Consider the following 21,944-nt stretch of genomic DNA (forward strand, 5'->3'; position numbering starts at 1 on the left):
TTAGTAAGCATCCAATGTGTCTAGTTTTTGTCTTCCTCAAGTGAACAATAGAAATCGTATAGAGATTTCTTTTACGAACTTTTTTTCTTATGCAATGTGCAGACATAATGAATATTCGTTACGTTTTATATTGACGCAAAAGTCAAGGGTTACCGGATACCGAATAATATATACATAATGTATATTTTTTGTGAAAGACGTAGTTTGTAATTTATATCGCGTTATGTTGGGCAAGTTATAAGTCCTTTATATGCAGTTTGTTCTAGCAATATTTTCTCGAAGATACATACATTAATATCGATTTCTAATTTGAAAATACACCTCGTAACACATCATTGAGATACATATTGGTATATCTTTATTGTCCTCATGTTGTGTTTTAAGCTAAATTATAAAAAATACATTTAGAAAATTTCTTAATATATAAAGTATATATATTATTCTAACATTGGTCGCTATATTCTTAATATTAAAATTTACATAATATCATTTAAGTACCCTTACTCTCGTTCATAGGTAATAATTACCTCTATACACTTGTGATTGTACTTGAAGAAACTATATTAGAGTATACAAACGTAAAGCTTTTAATGTTTATAAATACGTTTTGAAATTTGGTTCACTAATAAAAATCGCTGATCCTTAACCTTCTGAGCGTTCACGACGCATAAAAAACAGTCGCGACAAATCTTGTCAAAATGTAAGCAATGCATTTTTATAATTTCTTTCAAATCCCAAGCTACAAACGCTTTGAACACATTTGTGAATAAAAATAAATAAATAAATACATTTAATAAGCGTGTTAAATGTATTTATTGTATAAATGTAGAAACTAAATTAATTAATTTATTATTTATTAGTAAATCGGTTAATAAACGCAGTTAAATATACGGAAAAAAATTCACAGTCAGAAGGTTAATAGTATGGCAAATATTAGAGATCTTATGACATCCAAATTTCAAAAAAATCGAAATTCTATCAAAGAAGCGTAATATAACTAATTATATAAATTAAATATTACACTACACTAAATCTATTTGTTCGACACAGTAGAAGTATCCTCGTTAATATGATTGCTATTTATTAATATTTTTATACATACCAAAGTAGCTTCTGAGTGAGCCTCTAGTAAGCAAAGAATAACGTCAAAACTAAATTAAGTGTGACGACCCATGCGACCTATTTCAATATTTATGCAACCCGGTGAAGTGTACTTTTTTTCCTTGCCCGTCTAAAGCCTCCATTAAGCTCGATGTGAAACTAAATTCTGAACTACTCTCATCCTCTTGAGCTCTGCAAAGACAAATGTAATTAGCAATCTGCTTCAGCGGAACGTTTCGGTTTATTTATGCAGATCATTTTAATCGACTGACGAAAAAGACGACGTACAGTGTGTCTAAACTTGTTAAACTGCCACTTAATGCTGGCATATCGGACGCAACATCTATTTTCAGCAATTCAAAGTAAGAATTTATAGCCGCCACATAAATTCCTTTTGAGCCAGCTGTACCGAGATAGCGTGGACTAGATAATTCGATTAAGGTACGTTCGGGATTCCTATCCGGCAATTTGTACGCCTCCGAGTCGAGCTTTACAATCTCGACAGACGAGAAGTGAATGATGAATAAATATGGTTTGCAGAATGCTGAAACAAAATGATTTGTCAATGCGATCATTTTATCAATGCATCGCGTGTGATTAAGAAAAGCGATATGCATACCGAAAGCAAATGGCAAATGATTCCACATTGGATCCACGGCTCGAGTTCTTCTACCATTTTCGTCGACAAATACGCCGAATTCGTTGTAACACAGTAGAAGTTCTGCCGTGCCGCATGTATTGGAAATATTCAAAACGGAAACAGGAAATATGCCGAGTTTTGCGGCGCCCGATAATGCTGCTTTAATCGAGCTATTGTCTTCTTCTGGAAATTCTGTTGATTGCATCAGCAAACACAATGTATTATTTAACACCCGGAAATGCGGTTCTTTTTATTCAAGTATTATAATAATTATTATATGATTACTATTCAAAAGTTTCGAGTGAAATAATATAATAAAAAGACAAAAATATGATATATGATGTATTTTAGTTGCTCACCATCTACGCTGCACGTCGACTTGGAAACTAACGTTTGCAAATCAATTTGGAAGAATTTGTGACATCCTATGATAAGGAGATTCGACGTGAAAATTGCACAACTGCAAGGCTCCGACGTCTCGAGCTCACAAAGCTCGACGAATTCCGCGGAATTCTCTCTGATTTTCCATTTAAGTAATCTGTATAAACAAAACAATATTCCATTTAAGTAATCTGTATAAACAAAACAATATTTCTAAAATTGCATCGTTGCGTTCGTAAGAGGCTTTATATATATATTAAGAGCTACGTACATCACATGGGATGCTGTTGCGACGCATAATATTTCGCCTTGCAATTGATAAAGATGACAACTGTCCGAGGTGGATAACACACATTTCGTACTGATCGCTGGCTTGGAACAGTCGGCGGCTAACGCGTTAGTCTTGAGTAGCCTCAAGTTGCAGTACACTAATTCTCTGTATTCACCGGCGATCATTAAAGCCAAGTCCAAGTGCGAGTGTAAAGAGAGCTGGTGCACTTGCTTGACACCGCGTATCGTGGTGAGCGTTCGAGATTTCGAAGTGCAATACGAAAACAGGCCCTCTTTCGCGCCCAGCAAGAGCACGTTATCCGTGCCCAGATCGGCAACGCAATTTAAATCCAACTGAAAACAAATTGGTTTATATGCAATTATAAAGAAACATTTATTTTCACATAAAACAGTTATCGAAGAAGAAGCAATCATTGATTTTTTTTTACTTTGTAAGAGTTTCGTGCTTTTCTGCTTTGCTTACAGGCTTTGTAAGATGTAATAGACTCGTTAATCATTGCGTCACTCACCTGATGTTTGTCTAATCTAAGTATGGTGTGATACTTCTTGTATTTCGGCACGGTATACGAATTTTGACCGGTAACAGCCCTTAAAGCTTTCAACCAGTTTCTCTTATCGGTTTTATTCAAAGCTACGACATCCAGTCTAGACGAAGGCCAACAGGTCGTCGTGGAATTTGATTCTATCCTAAAGATGAGCGGTATGTCGGACTTGTCCGTTCCCAGTATATCAGTTTGCTGCACATTCTCGCAAATGTTAAATCCACTGTTCTCCAATAGATTTAAACGGCTGATCGGCGCCATTCCGGCACACGGCTGATGCTCGAAGACGCACAAGCACGATCCTTCCAGTTTCATGTATTTTCTCTCCCAGCAAGACCTTGATTTACCGGGAACTTTAACCCATCCCTCCATGGAAACTTCATTCTCGTTACGTTGAACGCTCTGTGGATCCTGTGCGCACATAACACATCATTTGTCATAAAAATCGTGAGATTTTTCGAAATACAATGCGCCAACACTAAAAAAGTCGCAGTTTAATTTGAATTTAAAATTTTGCAAACATAAAAAAGCTATTTGCAATTTAATTCATTCAATATGAATTGCATCCTTCAACTTTCATTAAAAAATTGGAAGAAAAAACCGCTATAAACGCTTCTTATTGCGAACAAACATGCTTCGAATAAATGAACGGAATCTTACCGAATCTGTTTTCACCACCGCGTTGTCCGGTTGATCTATCGCCAATGTCTGGACGCTGTCGCCGATCGACGACAAGCTGTCGTCGCTGTCTCTATGATAAAACTTAGAGAAGTCATTGGAAAAGTCGCAATTGACAGGCACGGACATTGTGCAGTCCAAATGCGTCATGATCTGACACTTGCTGCAGGTCGCGGCGTATCTTCCAAACTGTATGGCCTCCGAGCACGTTGCGCACCTTCCGGCCCGCATGGGCAATCCGGTGGCAAATCTGTGCCGTACGTCGGCTCCCATCCTTTGCGGAGATAACTGTCTGAGTAAGGAGCTGCTGGTCTCCGTAATACCCTTTATCCTCCTGCCGTCGCGCTCCGGCGTGGTGGGGGACGTAGGCGCGGACGCGGAGGTGATCCTCGCTTTCAGAATCAGCAGCTGCTCCGTCAGCCTCTTCACCTTCTCCCGCTCGTTGGCAAGCTGGTTCTCCAGTTCGCGGTAGCCTACGGGCATGCCGATGCCCATGGGCGGCACGTTCTCTTTCTGCTTCGTGCCGAGTATCTTGTCGCACATGGTCTTCTTCTTCTTGCTGCACTCCTCCAGTTTCAATTGTAAGTAATCGATCAGCTTGGTCTGCTGCTGCCGCGTGCCCTCGGCCTTCACTTCTCTCTCCTGGTAGAACTGTCTCATCTCCTCCAATACGCCTTCCAGCTCCGTTATTCTCAATCTCAGCTCCTGGCCCTGCTCTATGCTCTTCTGCATGCCGTTCATAAGCTCGACGTTCGCGTCCTCCAATTCGTGCGCCCGCGTTAAGTTCTGGCTGTTCTCCTCCAACACGACTCGCAGCTTCGTCTCGACGGTGTCCAAGGTGCGTCCCATTTTCGTAAGTTCGCACTCCATCTCATCGCGCCTCGTGGTCAGTTCCTCCACTTGCGCGTTGAGCTCTTGAACGAGTCTCATGTACTGGTCCCTTTGTGCGATCAGGCTGTCCCTCTCGCTCCTTATGTCGCTCATCTCCGACTTCAAGTGCTCGACGTTGCGCTCGGCGACTGTCTTCAGCCTCTTCTCGTCGCTCTGCGCCATACGTGCGTTCCGCACTTCCGTCTCGGCGGCTTCCAAGTCCTTTTGCAGCTTCATTTTGTCTTGAATCAGCATATTCTCGCGCGTATCGTGACCACTCGTTAACTTGTCATAATCCATCAATTGTTCCTCCAACACCGTGCAAGTTTCCTTGCACAATTTGATGTTCAATTCGTGGCATTTAATATCCTGCTCCAGCTTCGCGATTTTGGACTCGAGTTCAGTCTTCTCCTCGTTGTGTCTGCGGGATATTAGTATCAAACGTCTGTTCTCGGCATTCAAAGTGTCGACACGCTCCTCAGCCGAGCGCATTTGCTTGCGAGCCGCATCCAGTTCTCTACGTAAGGATGCACTGGAAGATTGAAGTTCCTCGATCTGATGATTAGCTTGGGTCAGGGCCTAGAATAATATAACGTATAAAATATAAAATACAGCTAGCTTTTGTAGAATAAAGTATAGAAGTTTTTTTAAGATTTCTGATAAAAATGATAAAAATGATAAAAATATAACAATCTTTACCCTTTGAGCCGAATCAGCCTGCATTTTATTCCTGGATGCCTCTTTTGTGATATCATTCAATGACGCTTTCGCAATGTCCAATTCTTTCAACAGTTTCTTCGAATTCTCCTGCTCCTCCCTTGTTTTATTGCTTAATCTCTCCTGTAATTTTTCCTTCTCTTCCTGCAGCGCTTTGATTTTCTCCTCACCTCTATTCGCTTGTCTCACAGCTATACGTGCATCTAAACTAGCTTTCGATAACTCTCTCTCCTTTTCCCGTAAAGCCCTCTGAGCTTGTCTCGCTGTTTCTTTTTTGACCGTTATGTCTTCCTTTAAACTTTGAAGTTGCTGCTCCAGTTTCTCCACTTCCTCTTTTCGATGAAAGACTTTTGAACTTGAGTCTTTTGTGACTAAACGAGATGTAGTTTGCACATCATCCAATTGTTTAAGACTAGCATTTTCTACTTCCAATTTCGTAACACTGTGTTCCAAACGCTTCAATAATTCCTCTAAATTGCAAACTTTGCGCAATTGTTCCTCTGCAATTAAACAATAATTAAATAACCGAAAAAGAATTTACCTTTGCAATTCGCTTTGTTTTTACCTTCTTTTTCCAAAGAACGTTGCAATCTCTTTTGTAACACAGCCTTGTCCTGTGCCGCTTGTTCCAAATTTAAAGCAAGCGCTTCACTTTGCTCCAAATTTATCATGGTTTCGTTCAGATCAGATTTAGTCACCTTAAAAGAAATTATTTGAGTTGAACAGAATTTTCTTATACCAATCTTTCGTAAATTATTTAGATACTCACTTGCAATTGCTGCTTCAATTGTTCGTTTTCAAGATTCATTCTGTCCAATTGCTCTTGCATAGTTGTGAGCAATTGTTCGGATGTTTTCAAATCATCTATCTGTCTTGCTCTCTCTTGCAACTGTTTACGTAAAGTTTCAATCTCAGTATCCCTGGCCGGTAATGAGGCTTGTATATTACGTAATTGCTCCTGACAATCTTTTAATTCATTCTGAGCAAATTCCAATGCAATATTTAGTCTCGACTCGCGACAGTGGTTCGAATCTTGCTCGTTTCGTAATTTAGTTTCAAGATCTGTATTCTTCGCCGCCTCAAAGTCCAATTTTGCTCTTAAATCGGCCAGCTGATTATGACTGCGTGCAGCTATCTCCTCCAACTTAACTTCAATGCCTTGAACACTTTGTCTACTTAACTCACGTGTCTTCACCAAGGATTCCTTATATTGCGTCTAAACAGATGATTAAAACATTAATGACCGTCTCAATTCATTACATTTATTGATGTTTGTTAAATTTAAATTAGTAATTATATACTTATATTAATTGACGTTATTACATTAATACTCACTTGAAACACACGCAGCTTTTCCAATTCTGCATTTGCAGTTTGCAGTTCACATTGCGTTCTCTCAAGACGCGAGCTCATTTCATTATTACTTGTACATAATTCTGTAATTTTTGTGGTTTGTGATTCAATGTGCTTATTCAGTTGTGCTATTTTGTCTTTTTCTGCATTCTCCCATTTGCGTTTAGCATCTCTTATCAAGTTAAGTGCACGAGTTTCGAAATCTCTCCTCTCCTGCCGTTCTAATTCTAAATCATGGGATTATGTTAAGTTCTTATTAAATAATAAACATGCTTTATACCAATTAAAATAAATGTGGACCATGTATAAGCTTATTTCCACAAGTATTTATTTGATAAATTTATTCCAACTTAGTTATGATTATTATTTCCAAGTTACCTAATGTATTTTTGATACTTGACAATTCTGATTTTGTAGTTATCAATTCTTTCTCGAGGATGTCCCTCTCCTTGTTGGATATCTCCAATTTCCGTGTTTTTTCTTCCAACTGAGACTGCACTTTAGAGAACTCTCGAACTTTGTGCTGTAGTTCGAGTATCTTCTTCTGCTTCTCTTGGACATCTTTCTTCTTCTCATCCAACTTTGTTTCCAGTTCCATCTTCTCCTTGGAGAACTTGTCTGACTGCAAATGCTTAGGAAACTTATATTCAAAGTATGGAGACTGTTTTGGTTTTGGTTTTGAGAGAGTTTCGGTTTCTGCTGCTTCTGTTAAGTGCCAAAATTTTATTATGTAGAAAAATACAAAAGTCATAAATACTTTTACTAGCTTTATTTGAGAATAAACCAACCTAAACTTCTTCGAAAGTCAGCTAAATCCGACCTCACAGCCACCAACTCTTGCGTCAACTTGTCCCTTTTTTTGACGTTTGTATTCATTTTTGTCAAGAAATACGTAAACCAGTAGCATGTAGAAATGACTGTCTTGAGTCCTCACTTTATCGTCGTTTCTCAAATAAATATAATCGGTGACGTCGATGCTGAATGAACGATCGCTCCTACGTAAGATACTTACATTCGCACGAGTTATTCATGATAGCGATGCTCTTTAACTCTTAAGTTTACATCTCCAAATGTCTCCACACAACTCGTCCCTCAACTTGTAACGGTCGCGATAGCTTCGTGCGTACAATTTGAATCTAATGCATCGCTTGTAACGCCAGAGTGCACCATTTCAGCGATTGCAGTGACTTCTAGCGACTATTTGATGCAACACCTAATAAGATCAAATAACCCGGTAGGATAACGCGATTCCTATTTTACTTACAGCTGAGCAAGCAAATATGATTTTTATCGAGCAAAAACAGGCATGAACTTCCTCCAATCACCGTAGCGCTCGCAGCGCCAAACTACATTCGTCGCGCAGTCTTTTATAGTCAAAGATCCACGAAATCTGTGATGTCAGCTCGTGCCAGTTCGCCCGCGATTGACTTCGTGTGCGTGCGTGTGCTCGGTATGCGTGAATCGGTTGCATCAGCGACGGCGGCAGCGAAGGTTACACGAGTCGTCGGCGAGCGGGTCGCGTGGCGCGCAAGGTGCAGCGGAAGTGAAGGTGCCTGATCGGCGGGATTTTTGCCGTCGTTGAGAGATCACGAATCCGGTGCGCGATTACCGCCCGGTGCATTGCCGGCCGTGCATTCGACTCCGATTTCCGTCGCAGCGTGACAGGGCGCGCGCCTGTGCGCGACGACGGCAGTTCGTGCAACGTGAATTCGCTCGTCGGCGCTCTTCCCCCCGCCTTTCCCTTTTCCCTGGATTGCCAAAATGGTGGCTACGCATAACGCGGGTGATGTGTGGTAGGCGGATATCGGCTCGCACTGCGATCGTTTCAGGGAGGCGCGAGGAACGCGAGCGTCGTTACGCGAAGCCGACAGCATGGGCGACCCGAAGAGCCAGCACGGCGCGCAGGAGATGAAAGGCTGGCTTTTCAAATGGACGAACTACCTGAAAGGTTATCAACGGAGATGGTTCGTCCTGTCAAACGGCCTCCTGTCGTACTACAGGTAGTTTCCTACGTGTCATCCGGATCTACCGTCGTTCCGAAAGATTATTCGTCGTCGATGACGCGTCTCTATCTTTGTCGCGTTCCTCCACGTCGGAGCGCTCGTCGTGGCGATAACGCGCCCGTGCAATCGATCTCGATACCGTCGCGTCGAGATCGCATGCCACGGACTCCGAGGACTCCTCGCTGACGCTGTTTTCTCGTAACGACAGCCCGGTGTCAGTTCGACGTGACGGAGAAAAAAAGATTTAAGAGATACGTTAGGATTTGCAATATGGAGTTGTCCTTTGTCGCGCGTCACGATTAGGTTATGTGCACGGTGACAGCATTCTTTTTGATCGCTCCTCGCCAGAAATAGCCTGGCAACAGCTGTCACGTGTATACAAGGTATTATCCGCGTGTAGGATCCGCATACACGTTGCCAAATGTCTGAACGATGACGGATAGTACCATGCGGTAGAGATAATTGTGGAGATTGTTGATCTAATTATGGACTTCGGCACGGCTATTATTTGTCAATTAGATCTTTGTTAGAACAGTCGAAGCTGCTCCGCTAAAAGCATTGAGAAAATAAAACTTGGCTTAAGTGATTTGTTCCCCTTTTATCCGTAGCTCGTTTGGCAAATTTGCGGAAAAACAGCTCGTGTATTGTTCGTTTCTGCGGATTCATTATTATGTATGTCGCGCGGTCGTAATCTTAAAACACTTGCGATAGAATGCAAGCGTGTTAGACGAGAACGTGCAGTAGAGTACACACTAGACAGAGCGTATGAGTCAGGTTTTATTCTGTTATCTCGTTTCTAAATGGTACAATTTCACAACCTGATTTATCCGAGTAATATTGAATTACCGGTGTCGTTGCGCTTGCGAATAGTTTCCGAATAGTTTTACTCGAATTTCTATCATATTCGCAGCGTGTCGAAATACAAGACGCTGGGCGCGAATAATGGCTCAAAATTCGCGATATATAATTCGGTGTAATTCGTAATGTCGACAAAATCGCACCGATTACACACGATAGCGTGGCAAAACCCTTTTCAGCTTGTATGAATGCAGCATTGCGCATACTTGTTTATGTTTATGGGATGCATCGAAAAATCAGTCGTGGTAGGAATCGGTTTGGAATTTGGCGTCAATTTTGGGAGATACTGCAAAATTTCTTACTCAAAATTGAGAATTATTGAAAATTGCGATCTTAAAATTGTTATTATTGAAAAAAATCATTTTAAATTGTTGAAACATGTACATTCCGATTGATATTTGATTAGAATCTTCATCAGAAATGTATTTGGAAAAAAAAAATTACCACAGATCCTACTATAGATTCTCGCATTTGACAATGTATCTCGTTTATACGCATCGAAAGAAATTTTTTTTTGCGTATCTATCTTCTTCTCTTCCTCATTAACTTTACGAGATTTTTTATTGAATTATTTAGCGTTTACAGTTCGCAACGAGACTCGCTTGTTTTGCACAATCGTTTTACAACTCGCAAGCTTTTACGATGCTCGTGAGTTTCATTCTGGTAATTTCGAAGTTGATAGAGGAACGAGAGGCTCGTTACGACACGAGTTTTACTTTGTTATTAGCGCATACAATCTGCATCTGCGTGGTCTCGTTATCTTCGCAGCGGCCGCGCTTCTCCGGCCAACGTTTGTGCACCGGCTTCGTAGGAGATTTTTCGTTTCCACATTCTCCGCTTGGCACAGTTTTGTGTGATTTGAGTTTGCAATGTCTTATCGAAAAATCTGTTATGGAATGTACCACGAACTTGCTTGTACGATTTGACTCTCGATTGTCTGTCGTAAGGCTTCTCGCACAGCAACACGCGTGCACGCAGAATCACGGAATTCGTGTTGCGAACCGAGATTAAACTCCACTTTTGAACTCGCGTTATCGTCGATATTGCCGATCTCTTTTTTTTCTGCGAACTTGGAGCGACTGAGGAGAAAGAAAACCCGTTACGCTAATGTCCACCGCGATAGACGGAGAAAAGGAAAACGATTAGAAAAGGATAAGAGAAAAGAGAACGAAATTTCGAGCAATAAGCCTTGCCACAGTGTTACACAATGTGAACGGGGTCTATTTGTTTTATGGATTGTTTAGGGCTGAGCCAACAGGGGGGCCAAAGATATCAACGCGACGCAAGCGGAGGGCTGGCAGAGCCTCCGAGTAAGTAAAAAAAAAAAAGAAAAAAAAAACAGACAACCGAAGTTGGAAATCGCCGAAATATCCTAACTTTCCTCTCAACGAATCTGTAATTAAAAACCGGCCGAGGACGTTGGAATCTCCATCTTTCATTTTTTGGTATCCGTTATACATTACACACACTCACACACAACCTGCTCAAACGTGCAGTTTTCGACTTGTCAGTGTCCCTAATAATTTTCATCCGTTCTCTCTCTCTCTCTCTCTCTCTCTCTCTCTCTCTCCACCTGCCTGTAACATGTAAGTGATACATTTCGTATTACGTATATAATCTAGAAATTAAATACCCTTCTCTCATACGCTAAAACATGCTAAACGTACATCTCTATTTACCACGCCTTACCTTTTCTCTCTCTCTCTCTTTTTCTGTCTTTCTGTGTCTTTCTATGTATGTGTACGTGTGCATAATGCAGCCGCGTGCAACGAAATGTGCCGCTTCTTTATGTTAGTCTGGTGCCAGTTGCGTCCGTTCTGCAGTCCCGCGTCTGTTTTTGTCACTTTTGTTCACGTAGTGGTCTCACGCAGTGTAACAATCGTTGTCGAGACCGACGAAGTAGCTACCAACCTCTAGATTAGACGGCTCTGTCTCTTATAATTTTTTTGCGAATCGATTTGCGTTCGCCGTAGAAAAAGTTATCCGCCGCAGATTAGTTTTACCCTTTTTTTTGCCGAGTAGTCGATGAATCGGTAAAATTCTGCGATCTTTGTTAAGCGACAGTTCCTTCCTTTCTCATAATTAGACTTTTTTCCTGTTATCATCCTCATATCGTTGAAATAATTTTATATATTTATTATATTTCCAATTTATTTATTATATTTTATAATGTACAAAGTACATCAATATACAGGGTGTCCTTCATTTTCTTTCAGATTTTTATATAAACTTATATTAATTTTTTTTTAAGATTTAATTAAATATCGGATGAATGCTTTGACAAATATTTGACGAGCAAAAGTTTATCATCGAGAAGTGCGTGGCTTAAAGAAAAGTAGCGGGATAATTCATGATAAATCAGATTTTATTATGAAAATTAATTTTTTCCATGCAGAGTTTTCGTAAGAGAAGTATCGCCGAAACTTTTGTAACAAGTCTACGCAGGCGACACTAAGTGTCGCCATCGTGAAAGATGATTATACAGGATACGTTTCCGGCAATTATCTGACATAGACATAGATATACAGAATGTTCTGAAATAGATCGGCAAACTTTGGCAACCGCATTTTATTCGCCTTACGAATAGAATTAAGAGAAAGGTCATACGATCATAAATGCAGAACTGCGTTTTTTTCCCGAATCATAAAGATTCTTTATCGATCGCAGAAGAAATTCATATATTTGCTCTTAAAATAGATATTGCTCTGCTTTTATTTTCAGAGGAATTGCTGCAAATAATTTTCCATTCATGCGATTCGCAGGTTTTATATTGACATTTTATAAATTCAAATACAGATTGATGAAAGATTGACGGAATACAATAGGTATTACTATCGTCTGATGACACAAAAGCGCGACGGTAGTATTTGCATTGTTGAGGTGTATTTTTGTGAACCTCTGTCGCGGACGATAAACCACTTGCAATTTGGAAAGGCAGAATTGTCGGACTTGTGACCTTTTCTTTTCACTTTTAAAGTGAACGGAACGCATCGCCGGAGCTTGACGACCTATTTTGTCTCGCAGGACACCCTGTATATAAGCGTGATAGCATGACCTGTTCCTTTTTTCACGTGGAGTCGTAATTGTTGCGTGTTCGATTAACCCGAGTGACCTCACGTGCATGATCCGATTGAGGGCTTCTCCTCCCTGAGATTGTAGTTTCGTCGTGCGACGGAATAATTACGCAGAGAATTCATTTGACAATTTGGATCTGAGGGACGGTCATTTTTGTAGACGCGCGCAGGAGCGTTGCGGGATGGTAATGGGATCGCTTCGCGAGTATAGTTTTCGATTTTTTTTTTCTTTTTTTTTTTTTTTCTTACGCTAATAAACTTATACTTTTCGATTCTCCTAACCGCCCCCTCCCCCACTTCCCCAAGGCGAGTGAGATAACAGTGTCACAGATGAACGCAGACAATCGTTGTTACATTGGTGTGTGGGAGGTCGCTTGGACGAATAATACAAAGAGAAAAGTAACAAAATGTTGAAAAGTCGAGTCCTCATAATTGCAAACTCACGTCTGTCTTTCTCTGTGTCATTCGGCAATTCCGAAGCGAGCGAGGAATGCATTCCTGAGACTGTCGCGTCTTCGTTACGCTGTTTTCAGAAACCCTGCGGAGATGTCTCACACATGCCGCGGCACGATTTCCTTACACGGGGCCTTAATACACACGGTGGATGCGTGCACCTTCGTCGTCAGCAACGGCGGCACGCAGACCTTCCACATCAAGGCGTCGACCGAAGTGGAACGACAGCAGTGGGTCACAGCCCTTGAGCTGGCAAAAGCCAAGGCTATTCAAGCGATGGAATCTGGTTTGTAACAAGATTGTTAGAATTCTCGGTGGAAAGCCGTTTTTTCACAAGGGAGAAAATTTGATTTTTGAACAAAAATGACGAGGGATAAATTGCTTTTGTCGAAATGCAAACGTGATTTCCATATAAGTTCCTCTACGAGCTTTATAAATATTTTATTTTTTTAGATCCGTTTGAATGAGCCTGAGAAACCTTACATTAATACTGTGACGTTTGCGCTACTTTTCGCCACGCGAGCACTTAATTTAAAGCCTCATATCTGAAATACATATATAATATTCAAGATTCACAATCTTTCACAAAGTTGATATTTCTAAATTCTGTTAAAGAAATGTAAATTATAATCAAAGAGGAAATAATTTCAGGATCTTCCTATAAACATTCTGAATTTAAAGATTGATATACATTTCAAATATATATTCCAGTTAGAAGATTAATCTTTAAGATTTTGTTTTATTGAATCAACCAGTGTTTGAGTAGCAGTAGAATATTCCGTTATAAATGATTTATCGAATGCTCTTGTTTTACATAACATAGTTTTAGATTATATATCGTTCATATACATAATTTATGAATGCCTTGGAAACGGCTCGTATAATATCGATGCCAATTCATTTACATATCGCATTGCACTTTCCTTTGGTTGTAGCTTTAGTCCTTTATGCAGTGAAATTTCTTTCAGAAGAAGAGGAGGAGGAGTATCAAGATAACGACAATCAAAACGTAGAAACTGCGTCTGTGATTAAGGATCTAACGCGACGGCTGGAGGACCTGCAAGCGTGCAATGACTTGATATTCAAGCAGGGAGCTGCACTTCAACGAGCTTTAACTGATTTGGAAACGCTTGAGCCTCCGTCCCCCGAATTAGCAGCAAAATTTAAGACCGTCAGCGAGCGAGCCACGCTTTTCCGGATCGCGGCGAATGCTATGATTAGCGTAAGTCTGTGAGATAATAAACGGTTCTTTAAAATAATCAGTGTGCGCGGCGATACTTTCCAATTTCGTAAACTTACTCAGGAAGCTCTATAAAACTTGGGACAATGCAAATCCTTATACGTTTAACTTTGTTAATTATACTTTTTTGTTTTAAAATCTATCCATATTTTTTTCTAGCATGTCATATATCGGAGAGCTTCTTTGTGAACATACTGTGTGTCGTCGTAATGTCTTTGATTCATAACAAGATATATGAAGATTTATGTTATATATATAAATGTAACGTACGAAATGTAAATGTAATCAATAACTCACTTACATGATTCATACGTTCAAAGATTACATACGATACATAAGATTCACAGAACAGAGTTCAATCTTGACGTCAATTACGATCGCCTTAAGTTCCACTCACAAGATTGTCCTTGGCAGTGGCATTCTCCTCACTAATATGATCTAATAATACCGATGTGATCTTTAATATGAGACGCGACGCTCTGAACGTGGGTTCGATATGTGTTGTTGCAGACCAGCAGTGATTACTTGCAGCTAGCTCAACAACAAGAGCCTAAATGGAAGAAGATGTTGCAGCACGAACGCGACCAAAAGACGCGAATAGAGAAGATGGTCGAGCAGTTAGCCAGGCAACATTCCAACCTGGAAGAAGCTGCACAGCACGCGATTCCTTCAGCGGTGCCCACGGGAGGACACAGGCCTTCGCGTAAATATATATTTATGTGTCGCACATTCATACATATTTCTTCGATAATTCGATAATTATTCATTTGCTCACCCACTCAATTTTTTAATACTTCTCGCTTACTGCATTGTTGCTGCCAAAGACCGTTTATTTAAGGAAGTTTTGTACGTACAATCGTAGCAAAAAGTTGCTGAAATTTGATTTTGACGAATATATGCTCTTCTCATATAGTTTGAGTAATAAAGATTGCACAGAATCTTATCATTTATTCATAAGTAGAGTGCAGAAATGTACTTTTGAATTTCTGTTGTTTTTTTTTCTGAGAATTTTCGAATTTTATGAATTATGCTTGGACATGCGGATAAAGATTAGTTGTGTTTATCGACAATGCCAAAAGTAGGCTCTTATCGATGGAAAGGAAAAATAGTGACCAAAAAAGTGTATAAAAAGAAACTTCTTCAACAAAAAAAAAAAAATGTTTCTATCTATTTTAGCCAACACGGTTACACGTTTTCCATAAAGTCACGGATAAATTCGTTGCAAATTAAAATCCTTATAACTTTTGATTGCTTCAGTGAATCGACTCCGAATTTTGTCATAAGTCTTTGAACATATGTAAGAACAATCTGTAAAATTTTTGTTAAATTCCTAATATTTCAAAAATAGGTACTAAACATTCTTAAAAGATACATGCAAAATTTTTTTAATTTTTTAAATTTATAATTATTGCAAGCTTTAAAATTGTATTCATAATTTTGACAAAATATAACAGTGAATAGTTTATTCTTATAAAGAAATCGTAATAGAAATATTTTTTAAATTAAAATTGCAATTTGTAATTAAATTAAATTTAAAATTAAATATCTTGGCGATGAAAGGTGCATTTCACTGTCGAATACATATTCACATTCCATAAGCGCATTGGATGTTTTGCATTTTATTTTATTATACAAAAATTACTGGTCTTTTTAGCGATGTAAATTTATTAATTAAGCATGGTAAAAATAGAATTCAAATTTCGGCGCCTTTTATATTTATTTGCTCATGCTTGCGCTAGGTGGCTTCGAGGATGCAACGCGTTATCGTCGCGCGACTTCGTCACCCGTCGTCTACGTAAGCACACGTTCGTAATGCGTTAGCTATAGGACAAAAGAGTGTATATTCGCGTCGTGTCTTGTATATACGGTAACGTAACATACATATATATATATATCTATCTCTATGTATTACGGGTGTGCTTTCGTTACTTCCGAGTTGAACGTCTGATCGGGTGGTCCTCGTGAATTGGTATTAGATTTGTTTTCCGACATATTTTCTCTCTCAGAAAACTCGTCTACTGTGAATCGGCCCCTCTTTTGTGCCGAGCTCAAGCTATTAATCGACAGCATTGACGAAAGCATCAAAACAATAATCGGACGGGTCTAAAAAAGGCGGAATGTGTCAGCGCTTCGTTATTGGTGTTTCATAACGGCTCGCAATCTCACACTCGTGAAAATTGCAGAATTCACGATTTTCATTCAAGTTCTCTGTTCTCGGGTTTTACGTTACACGAATGCACGAGAATGCGATCGTGGCCAGTGCGACGTCTCCCTCTTCAGATGGATCTGTTCGTTTTATCTGTGTGTGTCGCACCACAAAATGTTTAAATGAAAAGTGTTTATTTGAAAAAGGGGAGAGAGAGACGCGGGGGATGAAAAGAGAAAAGTTGCAAAGAGGTGCGCGACAATGCAGCTGGAAGGAACAGGTCTAACGCGTGTGTCTACGAAGAATACTCTTGTGATTTGCAATCGCGATCATTCCGATAATTTAATCGCCGATGGACCGTGATTCGAAGTGCGGACGCGCGACTCATTCAATTCGCTTGAAAATCAGGGAGAAGGCGATATGATTGAAGAGGGGGGCTGGACTGTGCGAGCGCGGCCTCCGATTAGCGTGATTAATTCAAAACGGTAGCATGCGTGATCCGATGGGCACGCGGGATGTCTATAGATTTTTTATTGCTCGATACGATCTCGGCCGGATAAAGCAAGGACGACTGTGTACGGACGGGTATGATATCAGTTTGTGTTTTCACCGTTTTCTATGGCCCCCTTCACAGTCTCCTTTGCAATTTGGATTTGGTGATCGTGTCACGTCTCTCAATGGACACCTGCTTCTTTATTTCTTATCTTAATGCTTATCTCGGGATGATTAGGCGACCTTTGGACAAGGTGTTTTCAAGGTGGTCTCCACGATCTTTATTCTCCCATCTCTTCACTTTTTTATCACATTTTTTCAACTTTGACACGACACATCTGCGTTCCATTCGAGGACAAATGGTAAATCTTGCCTTTGCAGATCCTGCAATCACAACGTCACCGTCAGAGGATGAGGAAGACAATGCTGAATTTTATGATGCGCAGGAATCAGACACTTTCACTCTAACCATACCTACGAATAATTCAAGAGATCGCACTGATTCGCAAGGTAGCGACGATGGCTCCAGTTCGGAAGGAGATCCAACGCCTTTGCCCGTTTCCGATTCCACTGGCGCTGAGTCCTTTCTTATTGTGACCGATTCTACAGCAGCTCAGACTCTCTCATCTGTTAGGAGCGTGGACAATCTGGACAACGTAAGCAGATCACAAATATGACACTTTCCTCCCTGTTTTAAGAATTTATAAAATAGAATGTCTTCCATGCAACAGGCAGCTTGGCAGGCCAGCAATGGCAGTAGTGGCACCAGGATGACCACCGTTTCCAAGAAGAAACGAAGGACTCGGGTACCTGATAAACCAAATTATCCCTTGAATCTATGGAGTATTATGAAAAATTGTATTGGCAAAGATTTATCGAAAATTCCCATGCCAGTAAATTTCTCCGAACCGCTTAGTATGCTTCAACGATTGACGGAAGATTATGAGTATGCGGATATCCTTGACAGGTACATTTAATACTATATCTTTTGTTACATCTTTACGAGAAAAGATATATAATTATTGTAATTTTTCTTCCTTAAATAGGGCTGCAGAATGTACAGATAGTTACGAGCAGATGGCTTACGTAGCCGCGTTTACTATATCTAGTTACTCTACAACCGCCACTAGAACGGGAAAGCCTTTCAATCCTCTGTTGGGTGAAACTTTTGAATGTGATCGTACGGACGACCTTGGATGGCGCGCGATTTCGGAGCAAGTGTCCCATCATCCGCCCATGGTAGCTCAACATTGCGAAGGGAAGAAGTGGCGGTGTTGGCAAGAATTCACAATGGCTTCTAAATTTCGCGGAAAGTATCTTCAGGTACGAGATTTTATTTATTTATCGCCGAATTGCTCTTTCTCTGAAGCCTTAGATGTATTTTTCGAAGCCCCTGTAATACATCAAGCCGGTTGCACAAACCGTTATCTAAGGATTGAATTTTGCCATCAGGTGATTCCTCTGGGCACTGCTCATCTGGAATTCGACAGTGGGCTGCAGCACTACACATGGCGTAAAGTCACCACTACAGTACATAATATTATAGTTGGGAAATTGTGGGTGGATCAGAGCGGCGATATGGATATTGTAAATCATAAGGAAGGTATCAAGTGCCATTTGAAGTACATACCATATTCATACTTTTCGCGAGACAGTCAACGCAAGGTAAAGGGCGTAGTCATGAATTCGAACAAGGAAGTTAAGTGGGTGGTGCAGGGTACGTGGGACGCGAAAATCGAAATTGCTCCAGTGATCAGCACGTCTGGCACACCTGATAACCCAGTCTACAAAACGGGTCCCTACATATTAGCTTGGAAACGACGTATGCCTACGTAAGTACATAATACGCAGAGGTTGGGCTGGTTAGGACAAATATTTTTTTTGCTTTTTACATTTATATTTCTTAATTTTTCTATTTAAATTATTTTTTTATGTAATTTTATATAATATAAAGATTTTTTATTTACTTCAGTTTTTATGGCATGGGATACATAAGATGTATGTCTCCAAAAACGATCAATTACAATTTTGTATATTGTAGATTTACTTTTAGCACGCATGAGATATTTTGAAATTTTAATTTACAGCGAGGACTGTGAGAAATATTATTCATTTACGGAATTAGCATGTCAATTGAACGAACCGGAGGAGGGTATAGCCCCGACGGATTCACGACTGAGGCCTGACCAACGTTTAATGGAAAGCGGACGATGGGATGAAGCTAACGCGGAGAAATTGCGTTTAGAAGAGAAACAAAGAGCTGTTAGACGGGCGCGTGAACACGACGCCGAGAAGGCTACTACGCAAGGTAGGTTTATACATAATTGATTTGTGTCTCTCTCTCTCTGAAAAATACGCTTTCGCTAATTGGAATTATTCGCTTCTCTGCAGGATTACCTTACGAAACGTACGAACCGCTGTGGTTCAGCAAGAAGCAGGACCCGTTCACAGACAGCCGTTGTTACGTTTTTAATAACGAATATTGGGATTGTAAGAGCAAAGGTGACTGGTCGCGATGTCCAAACATATTTTAGTAGTTTAGTTATATTCGATTGCAATGTGACTCGTCACATACACACAGTGCGGAGGAGTTCTGGATCGTTTAAAAGTGACGATAGCCGATATTAGAGAGGTCGTGACCGTTCACGGTCGAGACTTAAAATTCTTATGAAATAACGTTAACGTGATAGTGGGGTTGTTAATGGGATATGGTTTAGCAATTAATTCTTCCAATGAGAAGTGGGCAAAGTTGTTGGCATTCTGACATGTACAATATGCAGTTTGTATTTGTGTGTCATCGCTTTTGCTATTCTTTGATTCTCCTATATTTTCCCCCTTTCGTTTTTCTTTCGCCTATCATTCCTTTCATCTGTCTTTTATTCGCAATCAAGCTTACTTAATTCAATAGTCAATTAACGTGTATCTAATTTTTTTGCAAAATTAATGAGCAATCACTCTTAAATTTTTCGGCCCCGTTAAATTCGCGCCACATTAGTCGCATATGCGAAATCGCAAGTAATCGATATTCGTACAAACATCAATCGAGTAAAGCTCGTATATTTTGTTACTACAGCCTACAACTGAGATAGCAATAATAAGATCACAAAGTCACTTTTGTCCATTACTGGGAGGGGGAGGGGAAATCGAATCAAGCTCAATGTACCACTTTATAATCAGTATTCTCAATTTATCTTTAGAGACAAATACGAACTTAATTTCCTAGAAGCATACTAATCCGAGTTTAAGTTTTTCCGAAATTGGTCGTGCCCATTATATACATGAGAATTTTATATATTTCGTTATTTATATCATTGATGAGTTTGCATAAGTGCGAAATGAGGAATAAAATTGAACTGCAATTTAACGCGAATTTATGTAAATAATCTATTTTAACAGAGATACGAAGAAAAATTTCCAAATATATACATATAGAAAACTAATTGGATTTTGATCCGTACTATCACGCGTTTATAACTTTGTCGCAATTTTTTCCTCATTGCATAATCACCGTTTGTTTAATTAGCGGAATGTTGTAATACCTAAAGTGTCGGGAATAGAAGTGAAACCCGACGATACTGTACGAATTTAAGGAAGAGAATATAAAAATCGAATGTGTAAAATTCGAAGATTTATATGACTATTTCGGATACACGTGACGATCTCGAATGCAACGACGACCGTTCGCTGACATGTTGCGCGACGTAAATAATGTAAAACCGTCGACGAGATGATGCGCTTCCAAGTCTGGCCAGGTGTTCTCGGAAAAGAAAACTCTACGCTGTTTCACATGCGTCGCAGATTTTCAACATGCTAGACACACTTCGAGTGCTTGGTCAAGTTGCAATGTGGAAGTATGCAATGTAACACTAAACGGACAAAACGATAAAAAGACAGCTGTACGAATCAAAGGCTCCTAAGTGCTGCTCTGCCCCGATCGAAGAAACCGAAATCGGGTCTCGAGCTTAACGATCGTTTCTTTTTTGAAACTACGCTCTAATATAAAAGGAAAAAAAATACCACTCACACATTCATATGTAGACATGCGCGACCGATTTATAGCGAATAATTTGCGTATGTACGTATGTTTGTATGTATGATGTATGCATGCATGTATGTATGTATGTATGTCGGAGTTATGTACATATAAGGATTAATTGATGAAACCTATTGTATATCCCTCTTACTTATGAGCACATAGACCGTTCCATTCGTGACGTTATATCTACGCTGTATCTAGCGCCGCGTGCGCGAGTAACGCCTTGATGATGAGCGGAACGGCTAGCTTGCAGCCAATGTGCTATGATGATGATGATCGTTACACTAAGTCCTCTGGCTGTATTATAATTTTAATAGTTTCTAATAATCGAGATGATTATATATTATACAACACACCTGTATACATATAAATACGAAAAAAATATTAATGAAAATAAATAATTTAACAAGATACGACGAGAGTGTGAAGCGAGTAGTGAAGCTGTCTTCGGATTATTAGCGCTTGTACATTAGCTAATTCGTGTGGAAAAAAAGATAAATACAAATATGCTTCGCTACAAAAGGATATTTATTTTGTAGCACATGATTGTTTTCTTGGCATCTCCTTTCATCTATCGTCGATCATCAGTCTGTATTTATTTATAAGCTTTTTTGTTTCGTCGAACAAATTGTGTCGAATCGATTAACGAAGCTAAATGTAACACTAATTAGTGATCGTGAATTTGTTGTAAAATATTTTATAAGTAATGTTTGATTTCTTTCGATCAAAGATTGTATCAGTTTGCGTCAACTTTTGTTTCGCTTGTTTCGTAAAATTGGAAAATTCTTTTCCGGTGTTTGTAAATATACCAAACACTTGAATCAAATGCTAGTTGCTCAAATGATTTAACCAAAATCGTCGAACGAGAGAAGGGAAAAATAGATCTTCGATGTTGTTGAAATTTCATCATCTGGTTTCTCGGTTCGCATTCCACGTTCCTGGTTTCCGCCGCGAACGGTTTTGCGAAAAGGTGACTGTGAAAGATGGAGGCACGAGGAAGTTTTTACAATTTGCATAAACGAATTTATTGCATGGGTAACGGATGTATGTACGACGCGAACGACTGGAT

At 39.8% G+C, this 21,944-nt stretch overlaps 2 protein-coding genes across 4 annotated transcripts; one reads left to right on the top strand and one right to left on the bottom strand.

Moving 5' to 3' along the window:
- Window positions 1–335: 335 nt before the first annotated feature.
- LOC105679075 (citron Rho-interacting kinase-like) lies at window positions 336–7,921 on the bottom strand. The gene is made up of 13 exons (XM_012378857.2): window positions 7,362–7,921; window positions 6,952–7,278; window positions 6,556–6,800; window positions 5,990–6,436; window positions 5,786–5,918; window positions 5,203–5,720; window positions 3,616–5,082; window positions 2,923–3,366; window positions 2,394–2,746; window positions 2,101–2,279; window positions 1,721–1,933; window positions 1,390–1,645; window positions 336–1,293 (listed from the first exon to the last, which is right to left on the bottom strand). The coding sequence occupies exons 1-13, from the start codon at window positions 7,447–7,449 to the stop codon at window positions 1,185–1,187; spliced, it is 4,779 nt and encodes a 1,592-aa protein (XP_012234280.1). The 5' UTR covers window positions 7,450–7,921; the 3' UTR covers window positions 336–1,184.
- Window positions 7,922–8,173: 252 nt separating this feature from the next.
- Window positions 8,174–21,402, top strand: Osbp (oxysterol binding protein). 3 transcript variants are annotated; one of them, XM_012378860.2, is made up of 11 exons: window positions 8,174–8,573; window positions 10,679–10,744; window positions 13,042–13,247; window positions 13,930–14,183; window positions 14,712–14,904; window positions 17,221–17,495; window positions 17,571–17,806; window positions 17,886–18,162; window positions 18,292–18,671; window positions 18,927–19,147; window positions 19,231–21,402. In XM_012378860.2, the coding sequence occupies exons 1-11, from the start codon at window positions 8,446–8,448 to the stop codon at window positions 19,371–19,373; spliced, it is 2,379 nt and encodes a 792-aa protein (XP_012234283.1). In that variant the 5' UTR covers window positions 8,174–8,445; the 3' UTR covers window positions 19,374–21,402. The 3 variants fall into 3 exon arrangements, with proteins under 3 accessions (XP_012234283.1, XP_067204687.1, XP_012234284.1); XM_067348586.1 differs by having other exon boundaries at window positions 13,933–14,183; XM_012378861.2 differs by lacking the exon at window positions 10,679–10,744.
- The last annotated feature ends 542 nt before the right edge of the window (window positions 21,403–21,944 follow it).

Source organism: Linepithema humile, chromosome 2, assembly GCF_040581485.1.
Source record: "Linepithema humile isolate Giens D197 chromosome 2, Lhum_UNIL_v1.0, whole genome shotgun sequence".
NCBI classification, from domain to species: Eukaryota; Metazoa; Arthropoda; class Insecta; order Hymenoptera; family Formicidae; genus Linepithema; species Linepithema humile.

Excerpts from the sequence above, each read along its gene's own strand:
- Osbp (XM_012378860.2), top strand. The coding sequence starts at position 8,446 with ATGGGCGACCCGAAGAGCCAGCACGGCGCGCAGGAGATGAAAGGCTGG. Across the intron at positions 17,807-17,885 it reads TATGCGGATATCCTTGACAG|GGCTGCAGAATGTACAGATA; the intron begins GTACATTTAATA and ends TTCCTTAAATAG. Across the intron at positions 18,163-18,291 it reads TTCGCGGAAAGTATCTTCAG|GTGATTCCTCTGGGCACTGC; the intron begins GTACGAGATTTT and ends TTTTGCCATCAG.
- LOC105679075 (XM_012378857.2), bottom strand. The coding sequence starts at position 7,449 with ATGAATACAAACGTCAAAAAAAGGGACAAGTTGACGCAAGAGTTGGTG. Across the intron at positions 6,801-6,951 it reads AAGTATCAAAAATACATTAG|AATTAGAACGGCAGGAGAGG; the intron begins GTAACTTGGAAA and ends CCCATGATTTAG. Across the intron at positions 5,083-5,202 it reads AGGCTGATTCGGCTCAAAGG|GCCCTGACCCAAGCTAATCA; the intron begins GTAAAGATTGTT and ends ATATTATTCTAG.